The sequence below is a fragment of the Seriola lalandi genome, unplaced genomic scaffold, assembly GCF_002814215.2.
Source record: "Seriola lalandi dorsalis isolate HSWRI2012SDOR001 ecotype SW California unplaced genomic scaffold, Sedor1 jcf7180002054387, whole genome shotgun sequence".
In the NCBI taxonomy this organism is placed as follows: Eukaryota; Metazoa; Chordata; class Actinopteri; order Carangiformes; family Carangidae; genus Seriola; species Seriola lalandi.
This window is the reverse complement of record NW_019524940.1, coordinates 682843-710083: the sequence shown is the minus strand read 5'-3', so window position 1 is coordinate 710083 and position 27241 is coordinate 682843. Positions and strand designations below refer to the sequence as shown.

The window sequence follows — 27241 nt, the reverse complement described above, 5'->3', positions numbered from 1 at the left end:
ATACTATACTATGACCTTTTTTGATATTTTTATGCCATACTATACTATGACGTTTTTTGGCATTTTTATGCCTTACATTACTATTTCGTTTGATGCCTTACCTTATTATGACGTTTTAATGACCTTTTATGCCTTAATATACTATAGTAATTTTTTGACATTTTATGCCATACTATACTATGACGTTTTTTGGCATTTTTATGCCATACTATACTATGACGTTTTTTGGCATTTTTATGCCTTACTATACTATGTTCTTTGATGCCTTACCATACTGTGACATTTTTATGACCTTTTATGCCTTAATATACTATAGTCATTTTTTGACATTTTATGCCATACTATACTATGACGTTTTTTGGCATTTTTATGCCTCACATTACTGTTTCGTTTGATGCGTTACCTTACTATGACGTTTTAATGACCTTTTATGCCTTAATATACTATAGTAATTTTTTGACATTTTATGCCATACTATATTATGACGTTTTTGGCATTTTTATGCCTTACATTACTATTTCATTTGATACCTTACCATACTATGACGTTTTTATAACCTTTCATGCCTTAATATACTATCGTTTTTTTTTTTTGACATTTTATGCCATACTATGTTATGACGTTTTTTGGCATTTTTATGCCTTGCATTACTATTTCATTTGATACCTTACCATACTATGACGTTTTTATAACATTTCATGCCTTAATATACTATAATTTTTTTTTGGATTTTTATGCCATACTATACTATGACGTTTTTTGGCATTTTTATGCCATACTATACTATGACGTTTTTTGTCATTTTTGTGCCATACTATACTATGTTGTTTGATTCCTTACCATACTGTGACGTTTTTATGACCTTTCATGCCTTAATATACTATCGTTTTTTTTTTTTTGACATTTTATGCCATACTATACTAAGCTGTTTTTTGGCATTTTTGTGCCTTACTATACTATGTTCTTTGATGCCTTACCATACTGTGACATTTTTATGACCTTTTATGCCTTAATATACTATAGTAATTTTTTGACATTTTATGCCATACTATATTATGACGTTTTTTGGCATTTTTATGCCTCACATTACTGTTTCATTTGATGCGTTACCTTACTATGACGTTTTTATGACCTTTTATGCCTTAATATACTATAATTTTTTTTTGACATTTTATGCCATACTATACTATGACGTTTTTTGGCAATTTTTTGCCTCTCATTACTGTTTCGTTTGATGCGTTACCTTACTATGACGTTTTAATGACCTTTTATGCCTTAATATACTATGACCTTTTTTGACATTTTTATGCCATACTGTACTATGTCGTTTTTTGACATTTTTATGCCTTACATTATTATTTCATTTGATACCTTACCATACTATGACGTTTTTATAACCTTTCATGCCTTAATATACTATAATTTTTTTTTTGGCATTTTATGCCATACTATACTATGACCTTTTTTGACATTTTTATGCCATACTGTACTATGACGTTTTTTGGCATTTTTATGCCTTACATTACTATTTCATTTGATACCTTACTATACTATGATGTTTTTATGACCTTTCATGCCTTAATTTACTATAATTTTTTTTTGACATTTTATGCCATACTATACTATGACGTTTTTTGGCAATTTTTTGCCTCTCATTACTGTTTAATTTGATGCCTTACCATACTATGACGTTTTTATGACCTTTTATGCCTTAATATACTATAATTTTTTGGGGCATTTTATGCCATACTATACTATGACATTTTTTGACACTTTTATGCCATACTGTACTATGTCGTTTTTTGACATTTCTATGCCTTACATTACTATTTCATTTGATCCCTTACTATACTATGACGTCTTTATGACATTTTATACCAAAATAATATGACATTTATACCATACCATGACATCTTAATGACATTTTGTACCTTACTATAATTTGATTTTTTTATGACATTTCATGCCCTATTATACTATGACATTTTATACCTTTCTATACTATGATGTTTTTATGACATTCTATACCTTTCTATACTATGATGTTTTTATGACATTCTATACCTTTCTATACTATGATGTTTTTATGACATTTCATGCCTTAATATAATATGACATTTTCTCGCCTTCAACCTTACTTTGACTTTTTATGCCTGACTGACATTTTTTTGTCAGAATTTGACCCCAGAGCAGAGACAGAACACAAAACACACCAGCAACAGTGCAAGGGAGTTTATTGGTTAAAAGTGAATAGTGATGGTGAATGTAAAGGGGAGTGGGTCTGGGGAATCCAGGTATCTGGTGAGTACAGATGACACAGGAGACCAGAGCTAGGGGAGTCAACAAACTCTGGAAACACGAGGGACGACTGAAGACCGAAGGTGGGCAGGTGGGTGGTGTGGTGTGGCGTGGCTAAGTGGAGTGTGGCAGGATCAGCAGCACACAAATCAGGAAGTCTTCTGGAGCACAGAAAAACAAAGAGTTAATACAGGCAAAAATACCAGGGAGATCACTGAAACACTAGATAAGTCTGTAGTCACACAAACTAATCAGAGTGGCTGAGAGAGTAACTACCACTGTGAAGAGCAGAACAATCTGGCGACGAATGGATGGATGACCAGGGTAAATGTACTGCTGCTGATGAGTGATAGATTGCAGGGGTGGTGGTGAACTGCTATCCAGACCACATATCTGCTGAGTCACCTGATGTCAGGGGAAGCAGACAGACATACACACATGGGAGATAAACAGGACAGGGGAAAAAACACAAAGGGGAGAAAGCAGGACTGTGGCACCTTACTATACTATGACTTTATGACACACTGTACATTTCATGCCTTACTATATTATGATGTTTTAATTAAATTTTTATGCCTTACTATACTATGACATTTTTGTGACATTTTATACCTTACTATACTACGGTGTTTTTATGCCTTATTATACTATGACACTTTATACCATTACGTTTTTATGACATTTTATGCCTTAACATAATATGATGATTTTAATCTTTTTATGCCTTACTATACTATGACATTTTTATGCCTTACTATACTATGATGTTTTTATGACATTTTATACCTTACTATACTATGACATTTTTGTGACATTTTTATGCCCTACTATACTTTGATGTTTTCAAGACATTTTATGCCTCACTATACTATGACACTTTATACCATTACGTTTTTATGACATTTTATGCCATAATATAATATGATTTTAATTATCTTTTTATGCCTTACTATACTATGACGTTTGATACCTTACCATAGTATGACATTTTATACCATACTATAATATGTTTTTATTACATTTTATGCCTAAATATTCTGACGTTTTATACCATAATATGGTATGACGTTTTTATTACATTTTATACCTTACAATATTGTGACATTTTTACGACATTTTATGCCTCACTATACTTTGCTGTTTTTATGACACTTTATACCTTGCTATATTACGATGTATTTATGCCTAATTACTTACTATACTTTGATTTTTTTATTACTTTTTATGCTTTAACATACTATGACGTTTTCATGGCGTTTTATACATTACTATACAATGATGTTTTTATACCTATGACGTTTTTATGACTTCTAACGCCTTACTTTATTTTGACTTTTTATGTGTTACTATACTATGTCTTTTTTATGGGGTGGCATGGTGGTGCTGAGGTTAGAACTGTTGTCCCATAGTGTGAAGGCTCTGATTTCAAACCCCAGACCAGCAAGATATGTTTGTAAATTTGCAAATTTATTCTTGTGTTTGTGGGAAGTGTTTTAGATTTACAGATTACACATTTACACACGGATTGTCAGTGTGTTCACACGAATAATATTCAAACAAATTTACCTCCAAAAGTGTCTGACAGTGCGGTTTGAGAGGTTTAACTCTTCGGTGTCGTTGGGTTTTCCTCCTGATATGAGGTGTAACATATTCTGACTTTTTTCCACCCTCCCTTTGTTCCCCTCCCTCTGTTTCCCCATCTTCCTGGCTAAAGTTCAACAGGACTATGGGAATGATTACTGAGGAGCATTCTCCAACCGTCCTCCTCCTCCTCCTTTTCCTCCTCCTGTGCTCACCTCCTTCCATCACTCACTCTGTGCCCTGTACATTATACTAGAAACTGAGGAAACTGATAAATTCAATGTGTCCCTCAAAGCCTCCATATTTCCTGAGATGGATAATTACCCTGGCCCCAGTGTTTAACTAATAATCCCTGCAGAATCTTTTTTTTTTTTTTGGTTCTCTGGAGATGTTTTTTTCTTTTTAAGTTGAAACATAAAAAAGTGAGTTGGCTTTCTTAATATAGAAATTGATTTTAAGCAACTTTAAGAACTAATTTGGCTCATGTGCAAGTTCTAAGAAACATTACTTACAAAAGATTTTCAGTATTAATGCACATCACTCTGATTGTTTATTCTGAAGAGAAACTTGATAAATTTCTATGAGCTGAATTATTTGAGGGAACTGTTAGATGTGTTTCATCATTTCACTGTCTCAGAGACAAAAGAGCTTACCTTCCCACAAGACCAAACAAAACCACACAACGCTGCTGTGATGATCGCCACCACTGATCACAGTGCCATCTGTCAACAAAAACTCACACACACAATGCTTTGCTGCAGCAGCCTCCTCTTCACCCCGCTTCAAGCTCAAATCTCTTCAAAGCTAATCTCAGCTAAGTACTGATGAATTGCTTTGATGCTGATTGGCTGCATTAATTACTAACCAACCCCCTTCTATCTGTACATCTCACATAGAGTAAACTGGGCAGAAAAAGTTTTACCTCTAATGTGGCCCAGATGTTATGTTTTCATTTCTGGAAAAATCAGATCTGGGCAATATGTGGCAGACATAAACCAACTTCCTCGTTAACTAACTCAGTCTTTTGGTCACAAATCAGCTTATGCACAGTCCCAAGGAGCTCATTTCAGTGTCAGTAACATAGGATAAGAAACTTTAGCTGCTTAAAATCATTTAAACTTGCTGTATAGTTTAAATTTCAACCTGTGCATGCTTTGCATTCCTGCTGTGCTTCTGCTCATTTACACAAAGCCAGCCTTAACCTCGCTCCATGCTCACCTGTAGTGTCGGTTTTATGTGGTGATCCAGAAACATATGCTCAAACTGACCCCAAATATCCCCACCACCCCAGTCCAACCCCTGCCTCATGGCGGGTACCAGCCCTACAACCCCCCCTACAACCAGCTGTACAACCCTGCTGCAGTGGCTTACAACAACGACCAAGGAGGAGAAGACGAGGAGGAGGAGGTGGGAGAGGAAGAGCAGGAGCCCTATTACCATCGTAGTTACCCCCCTCAGTACTACCCCCAACAGCCCTCCCAATTGGCCCACGGTCGCCATGGTTACCGCTCGAGCCCTACCCAGTCTGAGGATGTGGAGCTGAGGTCGCCGGGCGTCGCCAGGAGGTTTTCCCGTGATGTTGTCGTCATGGAGGAGAGTGAGGAGGGAGGACTTTAGAGGAAGGATGGACTCACCTAAAGTGCTTGAGCCCTGCACGCCACTACACACACACTGATAATCACACATGGAAACAGATCAGACACTGACATGCACGTACACATCGCCCCCTCCACCCACACCATCTGAAACTGTGGTGAGAACCCCCCTCTCCCTGTGTCTCCTGTGAGTTTCCCCACCAGGTGAAACAGTGTAAATAGCTCTGTGGACTCTTGTACGATATCTCTGTAAAAGGGGGGTCCGAAAAGTGCCTGATCTATGTTAGCATCGTCCAGTGGTAATGTAAAGGTAAGACCTGTTTCTTTCCATCTCACAGCTGATTTCGGGACTAAACCCTTCTTTTTGTGTGAAGCTGCATGTCTCCTTTGAGCCAACCAGTGAGTGTGTAACTGGATACGTGCATCTTGTTTTGGTTTTATGTAACTAGCTAGATTATTTTACAATTCAAATCATTGAGGACGATGAGCTGGCAACATTTGTACAGGCTTTTTATAATGATGAATCACCCCCCTCCCCCAGCTTATTTTAGTGTGTAAAGGATTATTGAAATGTTTTTGAAGTTATTTCTCCGTACAGTATTGTGTTGAGTTTGCTTCTCTTTACTGGTATTCTTGGCTGAGCTATTATGGGAGTTAATCCCCCAAAATGAAATGTAGAAGCAGATGCATCAAATTTCTGTCAAGTTTAATGCCTTCCCTTAACACTGTGGAACACAAATCAAATTCATCTTTTAAATTATCATTTTCATTCAGACAAAATCTGGCCACCATTTCATTTTGTCCTGCCATATTTAATTCTTTTACTACAAACACAGAGCAGGTCTGTTCTAGGTTGTAATACTCAGACTTGTGGTGAATTTAAAGGACAAATCTGTGTTGTTTGTGTCTTGTGTTGCTGCCCCAGTTTGTTTATTGTTCTTATGCAAAGTCGGGCCTGCTCACTGTGGAGACTGTTTTCTCACTGGTTGACCTCTGACCTCGCGGTGGAAGGAGACCTGGAGCTAGTTATTATTCCAAACAGTCTGCTGCCTCTCGATGAAACCAGTAAGGACTGAAGCACGAGTGTAAACTTTGCCCCTCCTGCACTGCAGTCTGAAAAAACAAGCACTAAAGTTTAGCTGTGAGCCGGCCCTGGTCCATTTGAGATTTAAACTGTCGAACTTGAACAGTTTTAATAAGGAATGTGTCTCACCACCATGCCCCTTAGTACAATATGAACTTATTTATTTTCTATTTTGTTTGCTTTTATAACCAATAAATCTGTAATGAACTACAACATTGTGTTTTAGGTCATTTATTTAACATTAACAGATTTTACAACATTTATGTAAAAACCACTTGACAAGAACAGGTTCATTCAATTGTTAGCTCCTATTTTACTGAGCCAGACAGGGAAATCTTAAACTGGTCCTGCATTATTCAGGTTTGCTGTGGTTGTGTCAAGGCCAAAAAGAAATCTTAAGACATAGGCCCAGTCCAGTCAAGCTTTGATGCCAGTGCTGTTTCCTGGATTTACACAGAAGCACAAAATCTGGCTTTGTGTAATATTTCATCTGAACAGAGAAAATCAGCTTTTGCGTGTTTCTGAATCGCATTAAACCTCTCTGGCCTTTGACTTTTACAATACTTTTTTGTCACGCATCACAACTACAAATAAAATAGAGGAAACTGTTGCCTTCAGTGTAGCATTAATGTGAAAATCACCTCACGTCAAAGAGCCTTGAATTCATTTCATCTTGTAGTCTTCAGGTCTGTGGAGAAAACACAGGACGGCACATTAGTATGGAGAGGCATAAAAGTCTGGAAAAAGAAGCGATTACAAGGAAAAACATGGAGAGAAAATGACAGATGAGAAACCAGACAGATCTTATCATTTTTTCTTTTCAAAATGAGACAGTACACGGCATCCTCTTTGTGTTTTTTTCCCTTTAATTTCGAGGAGAAATTGCAGCAGACTGATAATATCAGAGCATGCTGTATTGGTTTTGATACAAAGTAGAAAAAAATATTATAAAGTGTAATAGCGCTGCTATCAACTACAGCAGTATATTTATGTTGTCGTTTTTCTATGTCTGAGCACTTGTCTGTAGTGTCTGCGTGTGGGTTATTGCATATCCAATAATATCTTTTGCCTCTGCTCCAAAGGCTTTGAGAGAATATTAACTATGTGTTTAATAAAGGGTAACGATTGAATCGCCCTTGATGACCTCAACCTCATCTCCCCTGACACACACACAAGTGTATATATATATTTGATCAGTAAAATAAATGAGAAAGTGTGAGGGAATATTAACTAGGCCAAGTCCTGTCTCTTACATAAACCAGGATTGACCTTGACAACCACACAGTGACAGGCCTGAGCACACGCACTGATTGTCTGAGGAGATTGGATCAGTAAACAATAAGAAGTGGCTCATTTATCACCGTGCACACACACACACACTGACAATGCCAAACGCCTTGTACACATCTGTACAAAGCACACAAGCTCAGACGACAGTAACTGAATAACAACTGTATTTGGATCAGAGCCCTTTGTACAAATTCAGTGTTTTCACTCAATTTAAGTTATTTCACTTCAACTATTCATGCCAAACGTGGGTTGTTTTGTTCAAATGTGTTTGAAGTACCAGGTGGAGGGTTTTACCACAGCAAAATGGTATCAGGATCATAATAAAGTACTGGTGCTAAGTTTAAAGGATTAATCCACCCAAATTACAGCAAAACATTATCTCAATTGCCTCTTGTGGTAACTAAAAATGCAGATTCAGTTTTACTCAACTCAATTTTGAGTCTGAGATTCCTGCCTCAACCCTAATACAGTGGAGATGGATTGAACTGTGTTTGTGGTACACAGCACTAAACTATTACATTTAGAGGAATTCAATAGCAATAGTAGGCTAGTCCCAGAAACTATTCACCCTGTTGCTCCACAAGAGCAAACTGTTTTAATAGGGACTGTTTCTTTAGTAGAAGGAAGTCCCAATGAAAACTGTTGACACTGAAGTCTGGATTACCAAAAGAAACCAGAACACTGTTTCTGGAAAAACCCACTGTTGTTGATTTTCAATAAAATGTTATTTTTAACATGCAGCAAGGAACCGCAGATGGAATTCCATCAACCTCCACTGTACTGGGGACAAATCAAAACCAAAATGAGCTGTTAGGGGTAAAGGGGGTAATGTGGGTGAACTGATTCTTTCATAATTTGGGACTCATACAACAGTCCTGCAATAAATTCACCCCATTTATATCCAAGAGGTCAGGCTCAATCACAGAAACACTTCTTTGCTTAATGCAATACAGTTGAATCAGCATCTCTCTAGAACAAAACAAACCCTCATAAAATTACTGTTATCAGACTGCTTTAGCTTTAACTATGTGTACCTAATAAACTGCCAACTCAATGTGCATAACGCACACACGTGACAAATTATTGACTTACTTAACGTAAAGAAACAAAAGTTGCGTGGTTGTTAACAATGGTACTACAGTATATTAGACTGAGCCACAAGGCAACACTTTTGAATGTACTGCTTTATCTTCTTTTACGAGTTCACCAACAACTTCTGAGTAGTTAAAAGACAGACTAGCACAGGACGGGTGTTGAGCTACCGCTCCTGTGGATGAAGAGGAGTGACCCTGACCAGGTTAAGCAGCTGGAAGATGGACTGATGGATGTTAAGGTTAGCGCTCAACAGCTGGAGCATAGAATGGTCTCAGTTAACCCGTCCGAATGATGTTTACTACAGGTGAGCCGGGAGAAATGCAAGAGGACGACTTTATCATGGCATCAAACCACGGGTCACAATGTCAGTCTAATCTCCAACCAGAAAAATACTCCACTCAGAAAAGCCATGAATATGATTATGCCAAATAACAGATGCTCTGTCTCACAGCCCACAGTGAAACCTTGTATGTCTAAACAGTCAGGGAGCGATGGAAAGGAGCTGACTTTCCCCACATGCGTTTGTGACATTTTACTATTTATATTCAAAGGACTGGCACAGCACCTAGGCCAGGGAAAAAACTGAAATCTTTGAGATACAAGGTTTATGTTAAACAATACAACATCTAGAGAGTAGCAGCTGAAAGGCCTGTGATGTTTGCTGCTAGCAAAATGAACAATGGCCTTAAATTATAAAGCTTTTCAGGACAGTCTGGCATTTAACCAGAAAAGAAAAACATCACAAAAACCTTTAAATAAAGATGTCATATATTTAGACTGTAGAGCTGTATGCCAGTTGTTCCTATAACTGAATTCCCAAAGTGAATTTTTAACCTTAGGAAATCTATTCCCATGAATCAAGTGACTGTCCAACAGTCAGTCCTTGTCCATGTGTATCATGTCACATACTGACAGCTCTTTGTTGGCTGACAATCATTCACACCACAGGCACATGTGTTTTTAGTTACAATGAAAAATATTGCATTTTATTTTTTCCTGCACAAGGGGAGAGTGTCAGAGTCAAACTGGCCACAAAAAAGGGGGTTGGCAGGCGTTCGAATTGGATCTATTCATGCATATGTTGCTTAGTAAGATGATGAAAACAACGCGCTCTGCACTACTGATGAAGTCTTAGCAGAGCAAAGCAGTGCACGAGTGCAAACCCCCCGTATTCATTGACACAAAGATTGTACCACACTGGTTAATTACCAGTGACATGCCACCTACTGTGACTCTCCTCTGTGGCCAACAACCAGTCCAAATGAGCACAGCTGAGGAAGAGAAGTGTGCCAAATGAAAATGCCACTTTGTTGGTGCCTCAATATCAACTGTTGATTTTTAAACCTGTAATTCTTCTCAATGCAAAATAAAAAAAAAAATCTCTATCTCAGATATGTTGTCTCCTGTTATTGTAGAGTATTCGAAAGCATGATTCATTCTATATAAATGCAGTTATATAGATATAACTGCATGACCAGCCACTACATCCCAAACAATCACAGGATGCCACTGAAAGCTACTTGATGACGACTACTGAATCACAGAGGCAGGTTGGCAGGAATACACAAAGTATCACTGTGAGATTGTACTCAGTTCAACATCACCCCCTTTTGGCTGTTCCTCATTAGTACAAGACACAAAGAGCTGGCTCTGTGTCACTCCGGTCATTTTATGAACTTCTACCAAGGAACATTATGTTTGATGTCACCTTGTGACAACTGAACCACAAATAAGAAAAACACTACTGTACAAGTGCAATTTTTACAGTAGCAGTAGTCAGCGATAATTATCACTAAATAATTGCTGTGTGTACTTAGTGATTCTTTGTCTGTTTCCATAACAGTGATTCATTGTAGTTTACAATTGATATAATGTTCAGTGATGGTGAGTTTTTACTTGTGGGAGGAATTAAACAACAGATGCTATGAGTCATTTGGTATTTAAAAAAAACAACAAAAAAAATCTATAGCACAGAAGACCTTATATGAATGTGTAACACTCCACACGGACACACGGACACACACACACACACACCTTTGAAAGGGAGACAGCAATAAACAGAATGAGTCATTAATCTCGTTAATCTGCCGTGTGCTGAGGTTTTTGTGTGTGCTTCATTCAACTCCTGTATTCCCGTTTATGTGCTGCGTCACCTACTTTTGCACTGTATGTATTGTGTGCATTTCTTCAGGCGTTGCTGTGTTTGAGTACAGTCTGTGTGTGAGTTTCTACATACGGTGTCCACAGCCGGGGGAAGGCGTCTATCTCCTCCTGGGTGTACTCGCTGAGTTTCCTGGGGATTTCTCGGGGCTGAGGCAGCTCCTCCGTCAGGTTGGCTTGGATGTCCTCTGGCAGCTCCTAGCGCGGGTTGGACAAAGGAGAATGTTTTAGGCAGGACATAAAATTAGAGGAGAAGGGAAGGAAATAGGATGGGAAAAAGGAATTGAAAGGAGATGACATGAAAAAGAGCGTGAGAATAAAAAGGAAGGTACCATTTACACCACAGAAGCAGCTCAGATTTTGTACGCAAAGGCTCAAAGGGGAATCCATCACTCTCCAGGGTTGACAAACATTCACAGTCATTAATATTCATTAAAGGCGGGTGTGTGCCTACAGATTCATTAAGGAGCGGGCAAATAGTTCTGACTAAAAGACAAATCTAGGGAACAAAAACAAGAGTACTCTAGCAACTTCTCACTATCTGCATTGTTCTGAATTGCAGATGGGACTGCAGACATTCATGAGGCTCAGGAGGTCCATCTGGTTATAATTAGGGATGCACACTGCACAACATCAATTCAAATGTCAAGACAGGACTAGGACAAAATAACAGACAGGTATCCTCACCTCTAAATCCTGACACCAAACAGCCCATGTACCACAAACTCCGTGATCTGACTTTCTACTCTTGTCACATACGCATGGAATTAATAACCGTGCTCCCACACGGATAAAATTTACATCAAGTTAATTTTTGGGCACGACGCCCAGGTCAATTAACAGCCTGTCAAGTGCTTTTTTTGTTTCAATCCATTTCAGAAGCTGTGATGTGTGACGCTGCCGGTTCTCGCCAATGCAATTTTAAAACAATCAAAATTTAATGCTTGGGAGCGCCAAAGGTGTTGTCTATGAACTGCAGAGACCATAATTCACCGTAGCAATGACGCAATGCATGTTTTCTCTATTTAATAAAGTAGTAAGAGGAGACAGTTTGACACTAGAGAACTGAGTGAGAACACATTACTCAAAAAGGTGATCAAAGCAGTATTCATTGATTATTTTAGGCTTCGCGGCAGCAACGGTATGAACTGCATTGCTGAACAATGTATAGAAAACCCAAAACATAACACTGACATCAACAAACACTTGCTTATTTACACACCCAGCAGACACAGAGCAACATTAGCTCATTCACTTTCCCTCAGCTCCTTTTTTGTCTTTATCAACTGCTGAAAAATATCTGGCTCTTTAGCTTCTAAATGCTCCTCTATGTTCATTAGCTAGTCATTAACTGTCTGCCATTTGGTGCTGAGCTAAGGTAGTGCACAGTTGGTTCATCAGAGCTCACTCAAAACAGCTGCTTGCTGCATCTGGGAACAAGGTTGGTGTGAGCAGTGAAAGCGAACCAAAACAGTAAAAGTGTAAGGCTCTGAACCCGAACACTGAGCACTATGAATGAATGCTTTCACATTACACGGTCATTTGGTCTGTGTAATTCTTATCATTTCAGTTTTTCATGAAAAAGAAAAAGAGATTAAATAAATTGGAAATTTTTATTATTATTATTATTATTATTATTATTATTATTATTATTCATTTTTGCTGGTCAGATCAATGTACAATTAAGATATCGGAGTTTTAGTTCTAATTTTATTTGTGTTGCAAATTGAAATATAGAAAATCCAAAAGCTTTCATTTCTGTTTGTGTCTTGGGATCTAAATGTCCGACTCAACTTACATCCGATTGGCTGGCTAGGGCCGTTTATATTGAAAATTGAACTAATAAGCGTTACACTGGCCGACATTTGACCCCAGGTAGCTTTAAGTCATACAAAGTGAAAAGTGTTTCTATGGCATCTTCACAACCAGTGAGAAACACCTCATTGTCCAGCACTTCAAACAGCCACACCAACTAGGAAAACACAGATGGAGAAAAGAACTAATACTCTACTACATTAAAGGAAACAATCATGTTGAACTACATATATTAATTAACTGATATTAACTGTAAAGGTGAAGCAGCTGAAATGAATAAAACCTTGACCCAGATAAAGGTTTGGAAAATAAGATTAAAATTGGCTCCTTTTTTCTTCTTTTTTTTTTTGAGTCAGCCCTTCTCTCATGATGTGCCCTCTCTCTGATTGTCCTTAATAAGGCTGGATGATGAAGTTGTGGGGGGAGAATCTGTCAACCTGTCAGCTCTGAGAAATGAATCAGGAAACAGGACTTACATCATCAGGAAAGATGTGTAATCGCTGCATCATGGTGCGCCGGTGTAGATTTTTAGGCAGCATCCCGTAAACCGCCAACTTCACAATCTGGTGAGAGGAAGCACATTGAAAAGGTTGAAAAGTCAACTTGCTGTTTCTCGTAAGAAGTCAGCATCTACAAGCAACCTTACATACTTTTTTCCATGTTTTTCTTACATTTGCTTCCCAAAAATTGTCCCTCAATATGAGTCTGGTTGCTAAAAATGTGAATTCAACTTGGACAGAGTTACTGGACTGAGATATTGGACAGATATATTGGAGAGAGGCAGTGCTGACAAATCATTCATCTGTCCAATTCTATTTCTCTCTCTTCTCTCTCCAAGCTGCCGAACCTCATTTTAACTAAACCACCATCAGGACACACGTCTGTGGTCAGAGGCTGGACTTAAACCTGCATCAGCAAAGAGCCAACAGCAGAGAAGACATGTCTCCTGGTTTTGTAAACTACAGTTCAGGAACCAGTACAGGTCATTCACCTACTTCAAGTCGTTCCCACATGACAAAAGCAATTTTCCCGTGTTTTTATTAGTCTACACAAGCCACATGTGGAAAAAGTCTACACACTCATGCTCTATAGCTCTCATTCTGCTGTTGACATGTTAAATGATTCTGGATAGCACTGTTGCTATTGTGCAACATCAAATCAAATCCCATCAAATTTACTGACCTGTAAAGCTCAGTTTTTAGACTAAATGTTCCACTGATTAGTCTAAACAGCATGTATGCATGTTTTACCATGAGGATGCAGCTGGGAAAAGGTCAATCAAACATTAAAGTGAAGCAATAGACAATCATCTGATGTAACAATAAACAAATATGATAGCACTCAAATAGATCACAGAACAATGCATGTCAAGACTTGATAGGATCATTGTCTCCTCTCTTGTGTTAAGTCTGTTTCTCGATACTTTGACTCCCCCGCTCTGTCTGTACCATTCAACCTCAAGCATGTTTGTTCCTAAAATCTTTTTTTTTTTAAAAAGAGTTCACAGATATACAGCATCATTTCTTAAAGCCTCAGTAATTTCCTGGGCACTGTAGTTTTTAGAAAACATTACTCAAACAAGAGTAAATTTGTTGGGGACTATTTTTAGATGCAGATTATTAAACATTTGGTTTTCCAAGTATTTTTGACTGTGGAATCAACTCAAAAATAAACTGCAGTGCCCACATAGGCCTGTTGTGACGAATAAAATTTACCCTGCTGTGATTTAAGATGGCTTAACAGTGCGGTATGCGATATCTGTCAGGACAGTGTGCCTGGCGCTTTCCACAGCTGAGACTGCTGCTCTCCGCACATCAAGCTCTAAATGTAATTTTATCATTGAGTGTAAAAAGCCAGACTCTGGTCCTCCTGTAACACAATAAAAGGTCCGTAACCCTGAAATCGTGAATATGCAACACAAACAAACCCCAGGAATTATCCCTGAACTGACACTCATACTGAGTTTCAGCATCAGCAGTGTAAATCCACTGCTGTTTAATCCCTGTACTCTGCACTACACATTAATGTGCACAAGCAGCACATACGAAGGAAGGGATAAATGTCAAACCAACACCTACTCTGAACAGCATGTGGCAGACAGACATTATACTAATCTCCAAGAATGTGGATTAAAATCATACATACAGTATAATAGAAATCCATGGTGTAAGGTATGATGGCAGTGGCATTTCTGAGACTTTAGGATATTTTCTGTGGGTAAGATAAAATACTGACTGACAACACTTACAGCTTTCGGGTCTTTTTGATGCAGCTGGGCGGCTGTGACTTGTTTGAAGCTACCTGGATACCTTTGGAAAAAAGAGAAGCTAAGTCAGTCCTTGTTGTGCTTGACAAACTGAGACCATGAAGCTTTAACATCTTGTATTCCACTTAGAGCCATTAAACATATATAAAAATCAAAGTATGCATATATCAGACATGACAGAGAACTGAACTCAATTAATTGATAGATTAGGTGTTTTGTTTTTTATCTCAAACTTTTCTGTTAAACAAAGGAAATACATTGTTTTAGGAAATGGGTAATGCATTTTAGGTATTTAAGGTATTTGAGCATTTAATGCAGGCCTCACTGTGTGTCACGTTTAACTAAAAAACTTTGGAGAAAACCCCCCATCACCCAATCTCTAATACTATGAAGAGATTTTAAATGTTTAACTTTACCAGTTTATTTTCATAAGTCCAGAATATAAATACAACACAACTCTACCCCATCACAAAAGCTGTGGTGTGTTTGTGGACTGCTTTCATTCCTAGTGACTGTGACAAGAGGCTGCTGAGACACGCTTTGTATCTAAGTTTCCAAATGTCCTGAAGAGCAAAAAAACTAAAAAAAAAAAAAACTAAAGAAAAAAAAGCAAACAGAAAAGTGTCATGTGATTTAAGTGGGCACTTACCCTGTGTGTGATGAGTAGACTTTCTGTTCCCATTTGTTGCCAGAGAAAGCTATGTGTTTGGTGTTTATTATTACTACATGGTCACCACAGTCACCTGCGAAGATGATCAAGAAGTTACTGTTGTTAGAAACTATAAAAAGAGATGATGATGCCAATGATTATACCAAAAGCAGCAGATAGTTTGCTAAACCAGTAAAGACACATCTACAAAAACAAAGCATATCATGGGAGTGTAACTTCTTACAGAATTTGTGAGAAGGAAGAAAAATTATTTTAAAAGTTTATCCTCTACTGCCACCACGTGGCCAGTCCATGCCACAACAACTTTAAACAGGGATGGGATTGTGAGCAGGTGCAGCTCCTACTCACTGAGTGCGTGGTAGATAGGTTTGTGTTTCCCCTGTAACCTCACAGAACACATGCTTGCAATCTTCCCAGGAGGCTGCATCCTGGCATCAATTAAGAACCACGAGCGGGCGAAGGTTGCCCATTGCTGAAAGCACAAAGGATAAAGAATGGGATGAATAAACTGACGTCCATGGGACCATGACAGGTTTAATGGTGCGAGAAAAGCACAAATGATCTTTTTATTGTGCATGTGGACTCACTGTCAAGGTGTACTGTGACACTGAATATAACAGCGCCACCGTCACTGTTGTTAGTTAACACGTGTGTATTTTCTACTGTGACCAGTCAAAATGTCTGCTATGAAAAAGGTCTCTGGCATTAGACTAGGTATTTGAAGTATTTATTGTAAAGACAAAGTACTTTAAATAAATATGTGATTAATTTCTAATTTGTTAATGTTACTGTACAATGCAGTATTCGACGAAGGCATCTGATTGGTCTCAAATTCATTTTGCAGCAAGAAAATGAATCAAAGCAGACAAAGAGTCATGCAGTGGATGGTATTGCCGCCACAGTGCTCTGATCTCAACATCATGGAGTCAGTCTGAGATCACATGAAGAGAGGAGGACACAGACAGCCTAAATCCAGATGAACTGTGGCAAGTTCTCCAAGATGCTTGGAACAACTTGCCTTGAAAAACTGTGTGCATGTACAGCTAGGAGACTGCGCCTGTTTTAAAGGCAGAGTGGTCACAGCAAATCCTGATTTGATTCAGGTTTTTTACGTTTACTGCACTTTGTATGAATTTAACCGATGAATAAACACTATTCACTGGATTATTTTTGAAAGCACCTCTTATTTTGTATTCAAAGCCGAACGCTTTTGCAGAGTACTGTATATCTCAAAGCTCAATTCTAATAATTAATTCCTTTGACACTTCAATTCCAGTTTTAACAATAGTAGCAGCCACGCAACTGCACCACGATGTCCACATCTCACACTTTTCAAACCCGTGTGTTTATCCCAAAAGATTGAGAGTATAAAGGAACTCGGTTGTAAAGAAGTAATCCCAAAATATCCCATAACAACGCTTCAAGGTGGCATTATTTAACTCTATATGAATGTATAGATACCGCTACCTAGAACCAATATTGGACTAATATAACTCTTCTTGTGAAAAATAGCGTCAGACTACAAGAGCTTCGCTTCATTGGTATTGTTTTGTCCAACTGTTAAACACTGTCCACTAGTTTACAAGCAAACCATTACAACAATATTTATAATCGCACACATACACACACACCGCGGCTAGCTCGTTAGCAACGCTAGCTAACAACGAGGCTATCGACCTGCGTTTCATTAAATACAATTAACAGTCAAATTGTGAGTTGAAAACAAGATAATGCATTGTATAATGTTTAAAATCACCTGGGCAGATCTGGAGAAACTTGACATTTCGACGACACTACTAGCACATCCTCAAAACATTTGACCCTCAACGTGAGTAGCGGTCCGTCCGGTAACTTTATCCGGTTGAAACAAGATTTGATACTTCGCTGATCCTATGTTACAACTTTATCGATATCTAGCTCATGTGGAAAAATATACTGGCACATCACGGGTGTGCTCGTGTGACTTGTAAGGAAATCTTAACAACAATCTTTAAATAAATATACGATTCTAATTGTTTTAGCATTCATTTAAGAGTCTGTCAAACAGTAGTTTCTACCCGGTCCTATTTTGACGTCGCACCTCTATGTAATTCATTTCCTTCCCATAATAGAAAGAGAGCGGGGAAATTTGACAGTCGAATGTAGCGAAAGAAAAAACTTGTTTAATACGTTATTATAAAACAGGTAGTTTCTTGCAGTTTGTCTCGCCAGTCAAACGGTTTTATTCGTCAAAATTATCGATTGAACCTGCCGTCAGAGCTAAACATGAGAACTTTAGAGGAGGTGCAGGCCACGCTGCAGATCGCCAAACTGAAAGAAGAGGATCTACAGACAACAATCCACTGTCTGTCTTTTGGGGAAAATGTTTCGTCTGCAGACTACTGCCTGATGGAGCTGGACGACACACTGTGCAAACACATAGAAGCTGGTGATAGGTGAGATAATGTGCATTCAGTGTTTTATTCTCTTCTTAAGGTCTGATTAGTTTCAGGATTGGTTAAGTTACTGATGCAATTGTTGAATGATTTAAATGTCAAAAAAAGATATAATATATCTTCTCAAGTGCCCCAAAATGCTTGTTGTATCTGACAACAATTATTTAAGGTACAATAATATAAAACAAGAAAAACAATAATTGTACTAATTTGAGATGAACCAGTTATTTTTTTTTGTTTTTTTACTGAAATGGTTGAAACAAATATTTTTAGATTGTTGTTTATTTTGTGTAATCAATTAATCAACTCCGTTTCGGCACTACTGTTCATTATTTTAAAACCTGATATGGGCACATAATCTGTAAACTCTTGTCCATATTTTTCTTGTTTAACAATTGAAAAACGAGGATGAAGACAATTAAAACAGATTTACAATAGCACAAGTTGCATGAGCAGGATGGGCGTAAATACTAATGTAAATTTCTGATAAATAAATAACTAACAATTATAATTTTCTCCTTTTCCAGTCTAGTGATTCGGGGGGATAAAGATGAGCATGCGGTGCTCTGTAGTGGTGACAAGACCTATGATCTTAAAATAGCCGACACCTCCAACCTGCTGCTCTTTGTACCAGGATGCAAAACACCAGACCAACTTACTAACAGCCAGGAGAGCTCTCAAGTGGTGCATGCTCAGGTACGGAAATGATACATACATACACACGTGTGCCTGGCTGATATACTATAACACCCATACAGACATATGCACATAATGGTTGGTTGAATTTATGACCCACATATACTAACAGTATCCTACTTCTGTTGTAGATCTGGGGATTTTGCAACAGCTACTGGGAACTGAGGAAGCGGCGTCCTAAACTGAAGAAACTGACAAAGCTTTTAATGGAGAATCCCTATGAAGGGCCTGCTTTAGGAGGACAGGAAGAGATCACAGAGAACAGGGTAAAACATAATATACAGTAAAGTCATTAAACATAATACCCTGTAGCACTGAGTATGAAAATATTTTTTATATATATATATATATATATATAAAAAAATAAATGGCTATCAACCTATTAATTTGAGTATTATTGGCTCAGATGACTGTTCCTACTTTTGCATGTTATTGTAGCTCTCACTAAGTGCTTCACTTTGTATTCTTCTGTCAGTACACAATGCAGGATCTACTGGAGAGGATCCAGGCCAGTGAAGAGGAGATAAAGACCCATTTAGATATCATCCACGCCTGTCAGGTTGAAGGTAAAGTGTGACTTTTTACGTGTATGTATTGTTTAACCTACCAGATGTTTGCAAAGAGTATCTTTCTTTCTTTCAGGCTACTGGCGCATGCTGGACTTCGACTATGAGATGAAGCTGCTCGGTCATGTCACTCAGCTGGTGGATTCTGAGTCATGGTCCTTCAACAAGGTTCCCCTTCAAACCAGTCTGGAAGAGTTAGCCCCACTGGAGCCCAAGTAAGTTAACGCCTGGGATCCTCATGTTCACCTGTAGGGATCTACAAAAGGAAAAGCATAATGCTGACAGTTAAAACTTAAGTTGATTTTTACTTATCTTAAGAATGTGACTTAAGAATCCAAAATTACCCAAATAGCATAACTTAAGAGGTTATACAGACTTTCTGAGCATCAATTATAAGTCTTAAAAATGGGGTAGATGATCAGGCAGGTTCCAATAATACTGTTCTCTTTCTCATTCACAGACAGATGATCGAACACTGTTTGAACTGCTACGGGAAACGTTATACTGAAAATGGTAAAAAAAAAACAAAAAAAAAAACAACAACATATGATGATTCAATTAAATTGGTAGGAGAATCTTACCCAATCTGAAACTCAAACCCCCGCAGTAATAAAAGTCCTGTGTCCTCCTTCGTCTATGCAGATGAAGTGTTTTATGCACTGCACGAGGATAAAGTCTGTCGGGGAATAGCACTAATGCTGCTGCAGAACGCTGTCAAGTTCAACCTGAGGGAGTTTCAGGAGGTCTGGCAGCAGAGTGTCCCAGATGGCATGAGCACAAGACTGGACCAGCTAAAGGTTAGCCTGTACCTCTCTTATACTGTATATTGCAGTCTGAGTAAAAGAGGGGGATGGTGGGTTTCCGTTTTTCTCTATGTCGCAGTTGGAGTATAACGTTGTGCATTTTGGAGACAAGTTTTCTATAGTATTTACATTTTTTTCTACCTTTTTTTAAATAAAATGCCAGAATCTTTAAAATAGAAGAAGTTTCAAAACCAAATAAAATGTAAGAATTGCTTCAAACTGCAGAATTGAGACTTTCTCTCCGCAGCGCATCTTCCCCATAGAAATGCAGCTTCATACTATCTCTGAGTATGAAAAAAGGGCACCGTATGTCACTGCGTTTTTATAGGGGTAAAATAAATTGACTTAAGAATTCATATAAAGCCATTACAACTCTAGGAGTCAGGAATCAATTAACATCACCAGACTCTTCTTTCTTCTTTCAAGCCAGTTTGCATTTTATTTAGTTTAGAATTTAGTTTCCAAATGCCTCCTACATAGACTGAGCCAGTATGGAGCATAGTTGTTCTAAAGCTAGCCTTTGCTAATAATGCTGTTGTGACAAAGGAGTGACCTGCTGTAGCTCTTTCTCTGTAGTCATTCCTACTGACTGACCGTCTTGAGAGACTGACTACAGTGCTGATGGTTTTGTAAATGTTTCAGAGTGTTGCCCTGGTGGACCGCATGTCCCGTCCAGAGACCATCTGCCTGCTGCGGGTGGAGGATCTCCCAGAGGACACGCTGGAGCGCTTCAACCACCTCTTCACACTCAGAGAGAAATGGACAGAAGAAGACATTGCGCCATACATACAGTTAGTGTTATCCATCCAACGAATGTTCACAATCTTTACAAAGCAAAATAACACGTGGATTACCACACTAAGTGACCTGGGTCATTATAATGTGTGAATGTTTCACTTCCTCCCTCTTCTCCTCATCCAGAGACCTGTGTGGAGAGAAACAGACCACCGGAGCCCTCCTGACTAAATATGCTCGATCTTCCATGCAAAATGGGATCAAGGTCTTCAACTCCAGAAGGCCTGTGGCTACGTGAACATGTCCACCGTCAAGTGATGAAGTTACATTTGAAATTAATGTGGTTACGTTTATTCCCAGTGTGACTTTTGCAATTGTCAAAATTATCTTACTCATAATTGTCCTTAAAAATGCTGTTAGCATTGTTGGTATTTATCTTAAAGGGTTATTACAAATAACCACTTAAAATTCAAATGTTTAAAAGTTTTTGCCTCTAAAACCAAACTTTATCTTTGTTATTTCAATTCCTATTTTTGTCTGTAAAATATGCTACATGTTGATAATAAAATAAGTTGTCATAACAATATCACATATGTGTAATCAACCTTAATTATCAAACTAATCTTGGCTTTTTCAGTCTCCTATTGTCCTTAACTAAGTTAAAATGGACAAATTAGTACCTTTTACATTTCCAACATACAATACAATGCAGGTGCGGTGCTGGAGTCCACAACGTGGAGGCCTGTGCTGATGAATGTAAGCTCCACACACTGACTGTAATACAGTGTGTACTGGCTGAAGACCAGCTGCATTATTCCACCTGCCTTGTTCTTCACTGCATTCAAATGACAATTATTTGAAACAGAGATTGAGACAGAATCACACAAATGATCTTTGAGAATGTTTTGATCTACAGACCTGCTTAACGTCCTCAGGTTGCTTGAAACCATCAGGTTTCTGCAGACTGGATCCCAGACTCAGTCACATATATAGCTGAAACAATTAAGTGATAAATCAATGAATCAATCAACAGAAGATTTATTACTTATTTAGATAACTGATGATATTTCAGATTTCTTTTAAGCAAAATTGAGAAAAAAATCATTATATTGCGGCCATCATCTTCTAATCAGTGGTAAAAGGAAAATAAATCAAATAAAAACAACTACAGATAAATTACTACGTTTTTGCTGTGATTCTGAATCAGATCTTTGAATTACAATTAATTCTTTCATTTAAAAAAATTACACATTTGTCAAGTCTAATAATTGAGACTGAAGTCAAGCTGAGCATATGATACACAGTGAATCATTTAGCATGTTGTTGTCAGCATTTTTGACTAAGTACAGATGAAACACCAGAACCACCAGTTTTCTAGTTCGTGCCTTCATTACAGTTGCTATAACGTTTAAAAGGATTTCAGTTAATCTGTGACCATAGAAAAGTGTATACTGTAAATCAAAAATGCTACACAAAACTCATTCAATTATTTCAAAAACAGTCTCATCTGTCAGAAGACATGTCTGTGTTGTTAATGTGTGCATTTAGTTTTCTACAGGTCAAGTTAGCAGCGATGTGTGTGACTCACTGTTTTTTCCTCACTAACATAACATGTCTGTGTGTGAATCAGTGTTAGTCGCATGAGAAAGAGCTCACCAGACACTCAGTAAAAGCTGCCCAGCTTTGTTTCAACACAGACACATAAACATCTGTGTTTGCAAAATGACTTTATTTGTACTGGCTAGCTGACTAACCCTGACATCACCCAAAAGGAGTACTGACTTATCAGTTCTCGGGGGTAAAAGGATCACAGCTGTGTGTGCGCGCACTGGTCTGTGTGGCGCCCACGAAATGAAGAATTCTCTTTACTTCCTCTCCTGCTCTGCATGACCTCTCTTTTTTTTGTACTCTAATCATTTCTTCAACCATCATGACTACTGCTTCTCCATTCCTCTTTCCTCCTCCTTTCTATGGAAAAAAACACTCAAGTGTTGTGTGTGACTCATTTGCCCTCATCTTCCTCTTTCTTCTATCACAGAAAGTACATGACAAGCAAAAAAAAAGCCTTACATCATATGAGCAGATTGGAGTGACTGCATAAAACAATGATTCATACTTTATTGACGATATTACAACACAGCAAGGATTTTTTGGTATAACATTTTCCAGAATATTACATGAGAGTGACATTAGGAGAAAAAAATGTGCTGAGACTTAATTAAACACAATGTAGGCAGGAACTATAATACTTTGAATATTGACCACAATATTGTGACAAACAGTTGAAAAAAAATATCACTTTTAAAGATGAGTTTCGTCCTTAAGATAACGCTGGAAACTGACCTGAAGCATGGTAAACACCTCCCCAATTTCTCAACATGCTCAGTCATTCATTGTTGTTTGTTTGCTGTATCTGACTGTAGCCCAGCTTTACTGATAATGCTCTCTCTCCCTCAGGGTTGGGCAATTTCTGACTTTCTCACCCTTGTAATTTCTACACTTTCACAGACCAATAAATAATTCTTTGTCTTCATCCTTTTTGCAGCACACTATATTAAGGCATTAAGACAAATACAGTACCTGAGAAAGTCCTTTATCGTATACACAGCTTTCATTCTCTTGGTCTTGTCTTAGACGATAAACCAGCACTACAGAATCAGCTCACTTAAAAAAAAAATACAATTTTCCCCTTATTCTAAGCATAATGTTCTTCTGAAAATCACTAAAATGACTAACTAGCAGTATCACATTGATATTAATTTGCTCTTGGTTTTGTAATTAAAACCTCACATGCCCTTTCTTTGGTCCTGATCTGGACTCTGACTGGACTGTAGTAGATTCAAAATAATCATGGCACCGTCCTCAGCTACAACACTTTGCAAATCTAATAACTCTTCATATGAAACATGTTTTAAGTCATTACTAATGTATGCATTTAATTTTGTTGTAAAATGAGCCCGGGTTTAAATCTGGATATACTGTAATTAATTTACAACACTGATACCATGTACCAAGTACAGAGGAAAACAGTTTTTTTCATCTTTTATAATCCAAAATCAATTCACATTAAATTTGTAAACCGAAACTGACTGAGAAAATTTAACTCTAGTCAATCTCAATTGTTTTTTAAAAAGTGGGATTCTACCTTGTGTTTTGGAATCAACCAGCAATTCAGAGTGACCATCCTGTCCTCCTGTCCTCTGCAGGCTAAGAATACTGCGCGCTAACTGGCTACCTATGCAGCATGTCCTGCAGGTCTGCCACGACATAGGCAACAACGGCCCACAATGCCGAGCAGAGGTTCATGTCTCGAGGGTCCTGAACGGTCATGGTATCACCCTCACTGTGGTGGAACCAAAAGTATCGACTGTCTGCCACATGGAGGCTGGCACCTGGATGAGAGACAGGGAGAAAAATTGATAAAACCACAAACTGTTACACTCAACATTACATGCTGAAGAGTCAGCTGTCTAAACAAACCTGGACTCCGGGCCATTAAATTTCACATCTGAACTGAAAAATCATCGTTGCATCTGGTTTAATCCTCTAGGACATTTCAATACAAGGGAAAGCAAAAGTCTGAACAATACTAGGAGTATTTGCATTTCTTGGCCAGACTGATCTTAGCCTTTGAAAAATAACTATGGCCAGTAAATACTCAGAAATGGTCATCTAGCAAAGACTAAGGGAAGAAAACCTGTTTCTAGTCTTGGTTAAGATAAAATCCAATCCAATCCAATCCACTTTATTTATAATGCACAATTTAAATAAACACAAACTTTCACTTCTCATTGTGGTTGCCTTTCTATTTCAATCTGTTCATTAACTTCCTCTTCAGACTGTCGGGCATGTTTTGCTTTGCTGATGTATTAAAATAACTATCAGTGTTGGCAGAAACAAAATGAGCATTAGGAGATAAAGTAATTGAGCAACACTTAACTCTAAAGCTACTTTTTTGGTTTAGTATAATAGATACACAGTACAGTCATTTCATTATACTACAAACAGTCTATAGTGTTCATAGCCAAGGCAGCTCCTTGCCTTTTTCTAGAGAAAATCTCCTTTGGATCTGTTTAATTTTTGTTGCTGTTTTTTTATTCAGTGTTGTGATCTTGTCCATGTAGGTGTGAAGGGCAATGAAGATGTGGGAAAATGTAGTAAGTGGACATTGACTTTGGATTGTTTTGTCAAACTAGTACAGTAGTAGTAATACATTTATAAGGAAATTAATTTATAATTTTAAGCCATTATAGACGAGAAGTACTGTAAATGCTCCACCTCCCTGACAACTGAGCAAACAGCTGTTAATAAAGCCCATGTGGCACAGTTGAAAGCACCAGGAAAATGTAGTAACTGGGCCACTCCACACTCCAGTCCAATAGGTGGCGGTAAAGCAAAAATTATTGGCAACTAATCCATAATTGACAGAAGAAGTTGAAGTTGGTTTGTTTTTAGCCATGTTAGCAATTCCTGTAAACTGACCCAGTCAGCTGTCAAATATGGGTCGCAAGTGCGCTTATCCCGAGTGCAAAAGCACAGAGGGACTACACTCTTTACCGTCCAGCAGAGAGATGGCACACCGCTGGCTGCATGCTCTGGGACGGCTTGACATACCCACAGCTTCTGTTTACGTGTGCAATCTCCACTTTACGCGAGAGTGCTTCTCTAACTATGCGGAGGTAGAAATGGGATTCAAAAAACAGCTTCTCCTCAACCCTGATGCCGTCCCTACCCCTGCAAAAGTGATGACACAGGTGAGTAATCCTCCCAACACAGATAATGAAAACCAAGCCCATGCCGACTTCTGGCTGTCTCAAGAACAATGTGCAGCGATCCACTGTGGTCTGGAGATCCTTCAAGTCCCATATCGTAAAAAAAAAGGGTTTGATTTTGTTTATTCTAAACTCGGAGGTGTAAAATAAAAGCTGTGAAAGTATGAAGTCACCTACTACTGCCTAGCTCCCCCACAACAAGATGCCCCACAGCTTTACAAGCGAGTAAGAATTTGATCCGGTTTCTACGTCGGACCCGGATAACCTATAGTCGTCGAGCTAAGCAATCACATAACCCCGCGCCATCACTGTCCGCGAGGTGTGAGCCAGGTCAGAGAGTGAGGCCATGTCACTGAAACCCACTCACGAAAAATGCTTTGTTCGTGGCTGCAGAGCATCGAACAAATCTCTGCACCGCCTTCCCAAAGAGAAACACATCGCAGACAAGTGGATAGAGTTTGTTTTTGGAGACTCCCGTCGATATGTCTCGAGGAAGTCTTTTATGGTGTGTACAGCACATTTCGCACCAGAATGTATACACAACCAGATGCAATACGATGTTGGAGTACTTTCAAAATTAATATTGAAGAAAGGGTCGGTTCCAACGATCCGGGACCCATTCTCGAGCATTGAAACGGTAAGAAAGTGTGGTTTACACTGCCCAGGTTAGCCTGTTAGCATATCCTGCTGGGCTAACGCCCGTTGGTGGCTGATCTGCGTCGCGCATGCGCGAGAAGTTTGCCTTACGGATCGGGCATTTACAGACATCAACCAGCGACAAGCCAACATTATGCGGAGAGACTGTGGGTGAATTTTGTTTAAAATGTGTATAAAATGAACTAGATGTTTTGCTTCTAACATTTAAAGCAGTTAAACTAAAGGCTAACTAAGGAGCGTGAGATGTCCATGTCTTTATTGATTATAAAGTAGCTCTAGGTTCTATATAAATACTGTCAAAGTATCAAAACGCTCAATCCTCTGGAAGACACACACGCCACATTCAGAAAACGAGCCGTCGGGACCTCCGTAAGGATGTGATGTCACAACTACAGTCACCGCCCTCAGCCCACCCGCACCCACTAGGGGACTCCCCGTCCAACATTTTTTTTCTTATTGTTGTTAGCTTTATTAACAAGAAAATACCATACGTCATTGCGTCGCTGAGCTAGCAAGCTACAATACATTACAAAATGTCGAGGAGGCGCTGCACAATCCCAGGATGTCAGGGAGCAAATTTATCGTTGCACACCCTTCCCAAGGATAGTAACATTAGAGACCAGTGGCTGAAGTTTATTTTCTCTGAAATACCGGAGCATTTTAGTCCGAATCTGACCGTCTGCTCGGCTCATTTCAGCGTCGACTGCTTCCTCAATCAGGCAC

At 38.5% G+C, this 27241-nt stretch overlaps 5 protein-coding genes across 8 annotated transcripts in view; 3 read left to right on the top strand and 2 right to left on the bottom strand.

Annotated features, from left to right (window-relative positions):
* The window catches only part of col14a1a (collagen, type XIV, alpha 1a), a gene marked incomplete at its 5' end in the record, with an annotated part of 100845 nt that extends 94074 nt beyond the window's left edge, over positions 1 to 6771 (top strand). Inside the window, one exon of the mRNA XM_023409302.1 lies at positions 5171 to 6771. Within this exon, the coding sequence (XP_023265070.1) occupies positions 5171 to 5496 (326 nt within the window). The remainder of the gene's footprint in view (positions 1 to 5170) is intronic.
* Positions 6772 to 6773: 2 nt separating this feature from the next.
* Positions 6774 to 17731, bottom strand: mrpl13 (mitochondrial ribosomal protein L13). The gene is made up of 7 exons (XM_023409285.2): positions 17611 to 17731; positions 16203 to 16326; positions 15834 to 15927; positions 15167 to 15227; positions 13395 to 13481; positions 11180 to 11301; positions 6774 to 7246 (listed from the first exon to the last, which is right to left on the bottom strand). The coding sequence occupies exons 1-7, from the start codon at positions 17635 to 17637 to the stop codon at positions 7222 to 7224; spliced, it is 540 nt and encodes a 179-aa protein (XP_023265053.1). The 5' UTR covers positions 17638 to 17731; the 3' UTR covers positions 6774 to 7221.
* A 223-nt stretch (positions 17732 to 17954) lies between these two features.
* dscc1 (DNA replication and sister chromatid cohesion 1) lies at positions 17955 to 21720 on the top strand. The gene is made up of 9 exons (XM_023409287.2): positions 17955 to 18289; positions 18817 to 18985; positions 19117 to 19251; positions 19461 to 19551; positions 19628 to 19766; positions 20012 to 20064; positions 20194 to 20348; positions 20997 to 21145; positions 21276 to 21720. The coding sequence occupies exons 1-9, from the start codon at positions 18120 to 18122 to the stop codon at positions 21385 to 21387; spliced, it is 1173 nt and encodes a 390-aa protein (XP_023265055.1). The 5' UTR covers positions 17955 to 18119; the 3' UTR covers positions 21388 to 21720.
* A 1455-nt stretch (positions 21721 to 23175) lies between these two features.
* The window catches only part of LOC111657199 (carboxypeptidase Q), a 19836-nt gene continuing 15770 nt past the window's right edge, over positions 23176 to 27241 (bottom strand). For both annotated transcript variants that reach the window (XM_023409286.2, XM_087174838.1), the window contains exon 11: positions 23176 to 24481. In XM_023409286.2, coding sequence (XP_023265054.1) covers positions 24321 to 24481 — 161 coding nt within the window. In that variant the 3' untranslated portion in view covers positions 23176 to 24320. The remainder of the gene's footprint in view (positions 24482 to 27241) is intronic.
* The window catches only part of LOC147818952 (uncharacterized), a 5196-nt gene continuing 3505 nt past the window's right edge, over positions 25551 to 27241 (top strand). The window contains exon 1 of one of the 3 annotated variants that reach the window (XM_087174840.1): positions 25551 to 25843. In XM_087174840.1, the coding sequence (XP_087030966.1) occupies positions 25589 to 25843 (255 nt within the window). In that variant the 5' untranslated portion in view covers positions 25551 to 25588. Of the gene's footprint in view, positions 25844 to 25969; positions 26499 to 27241 lie in introns of those variants that run through there. The other 2 variants (XM_087174839.1, XM_087174841.1) reach the window with 2 other exon arrangements.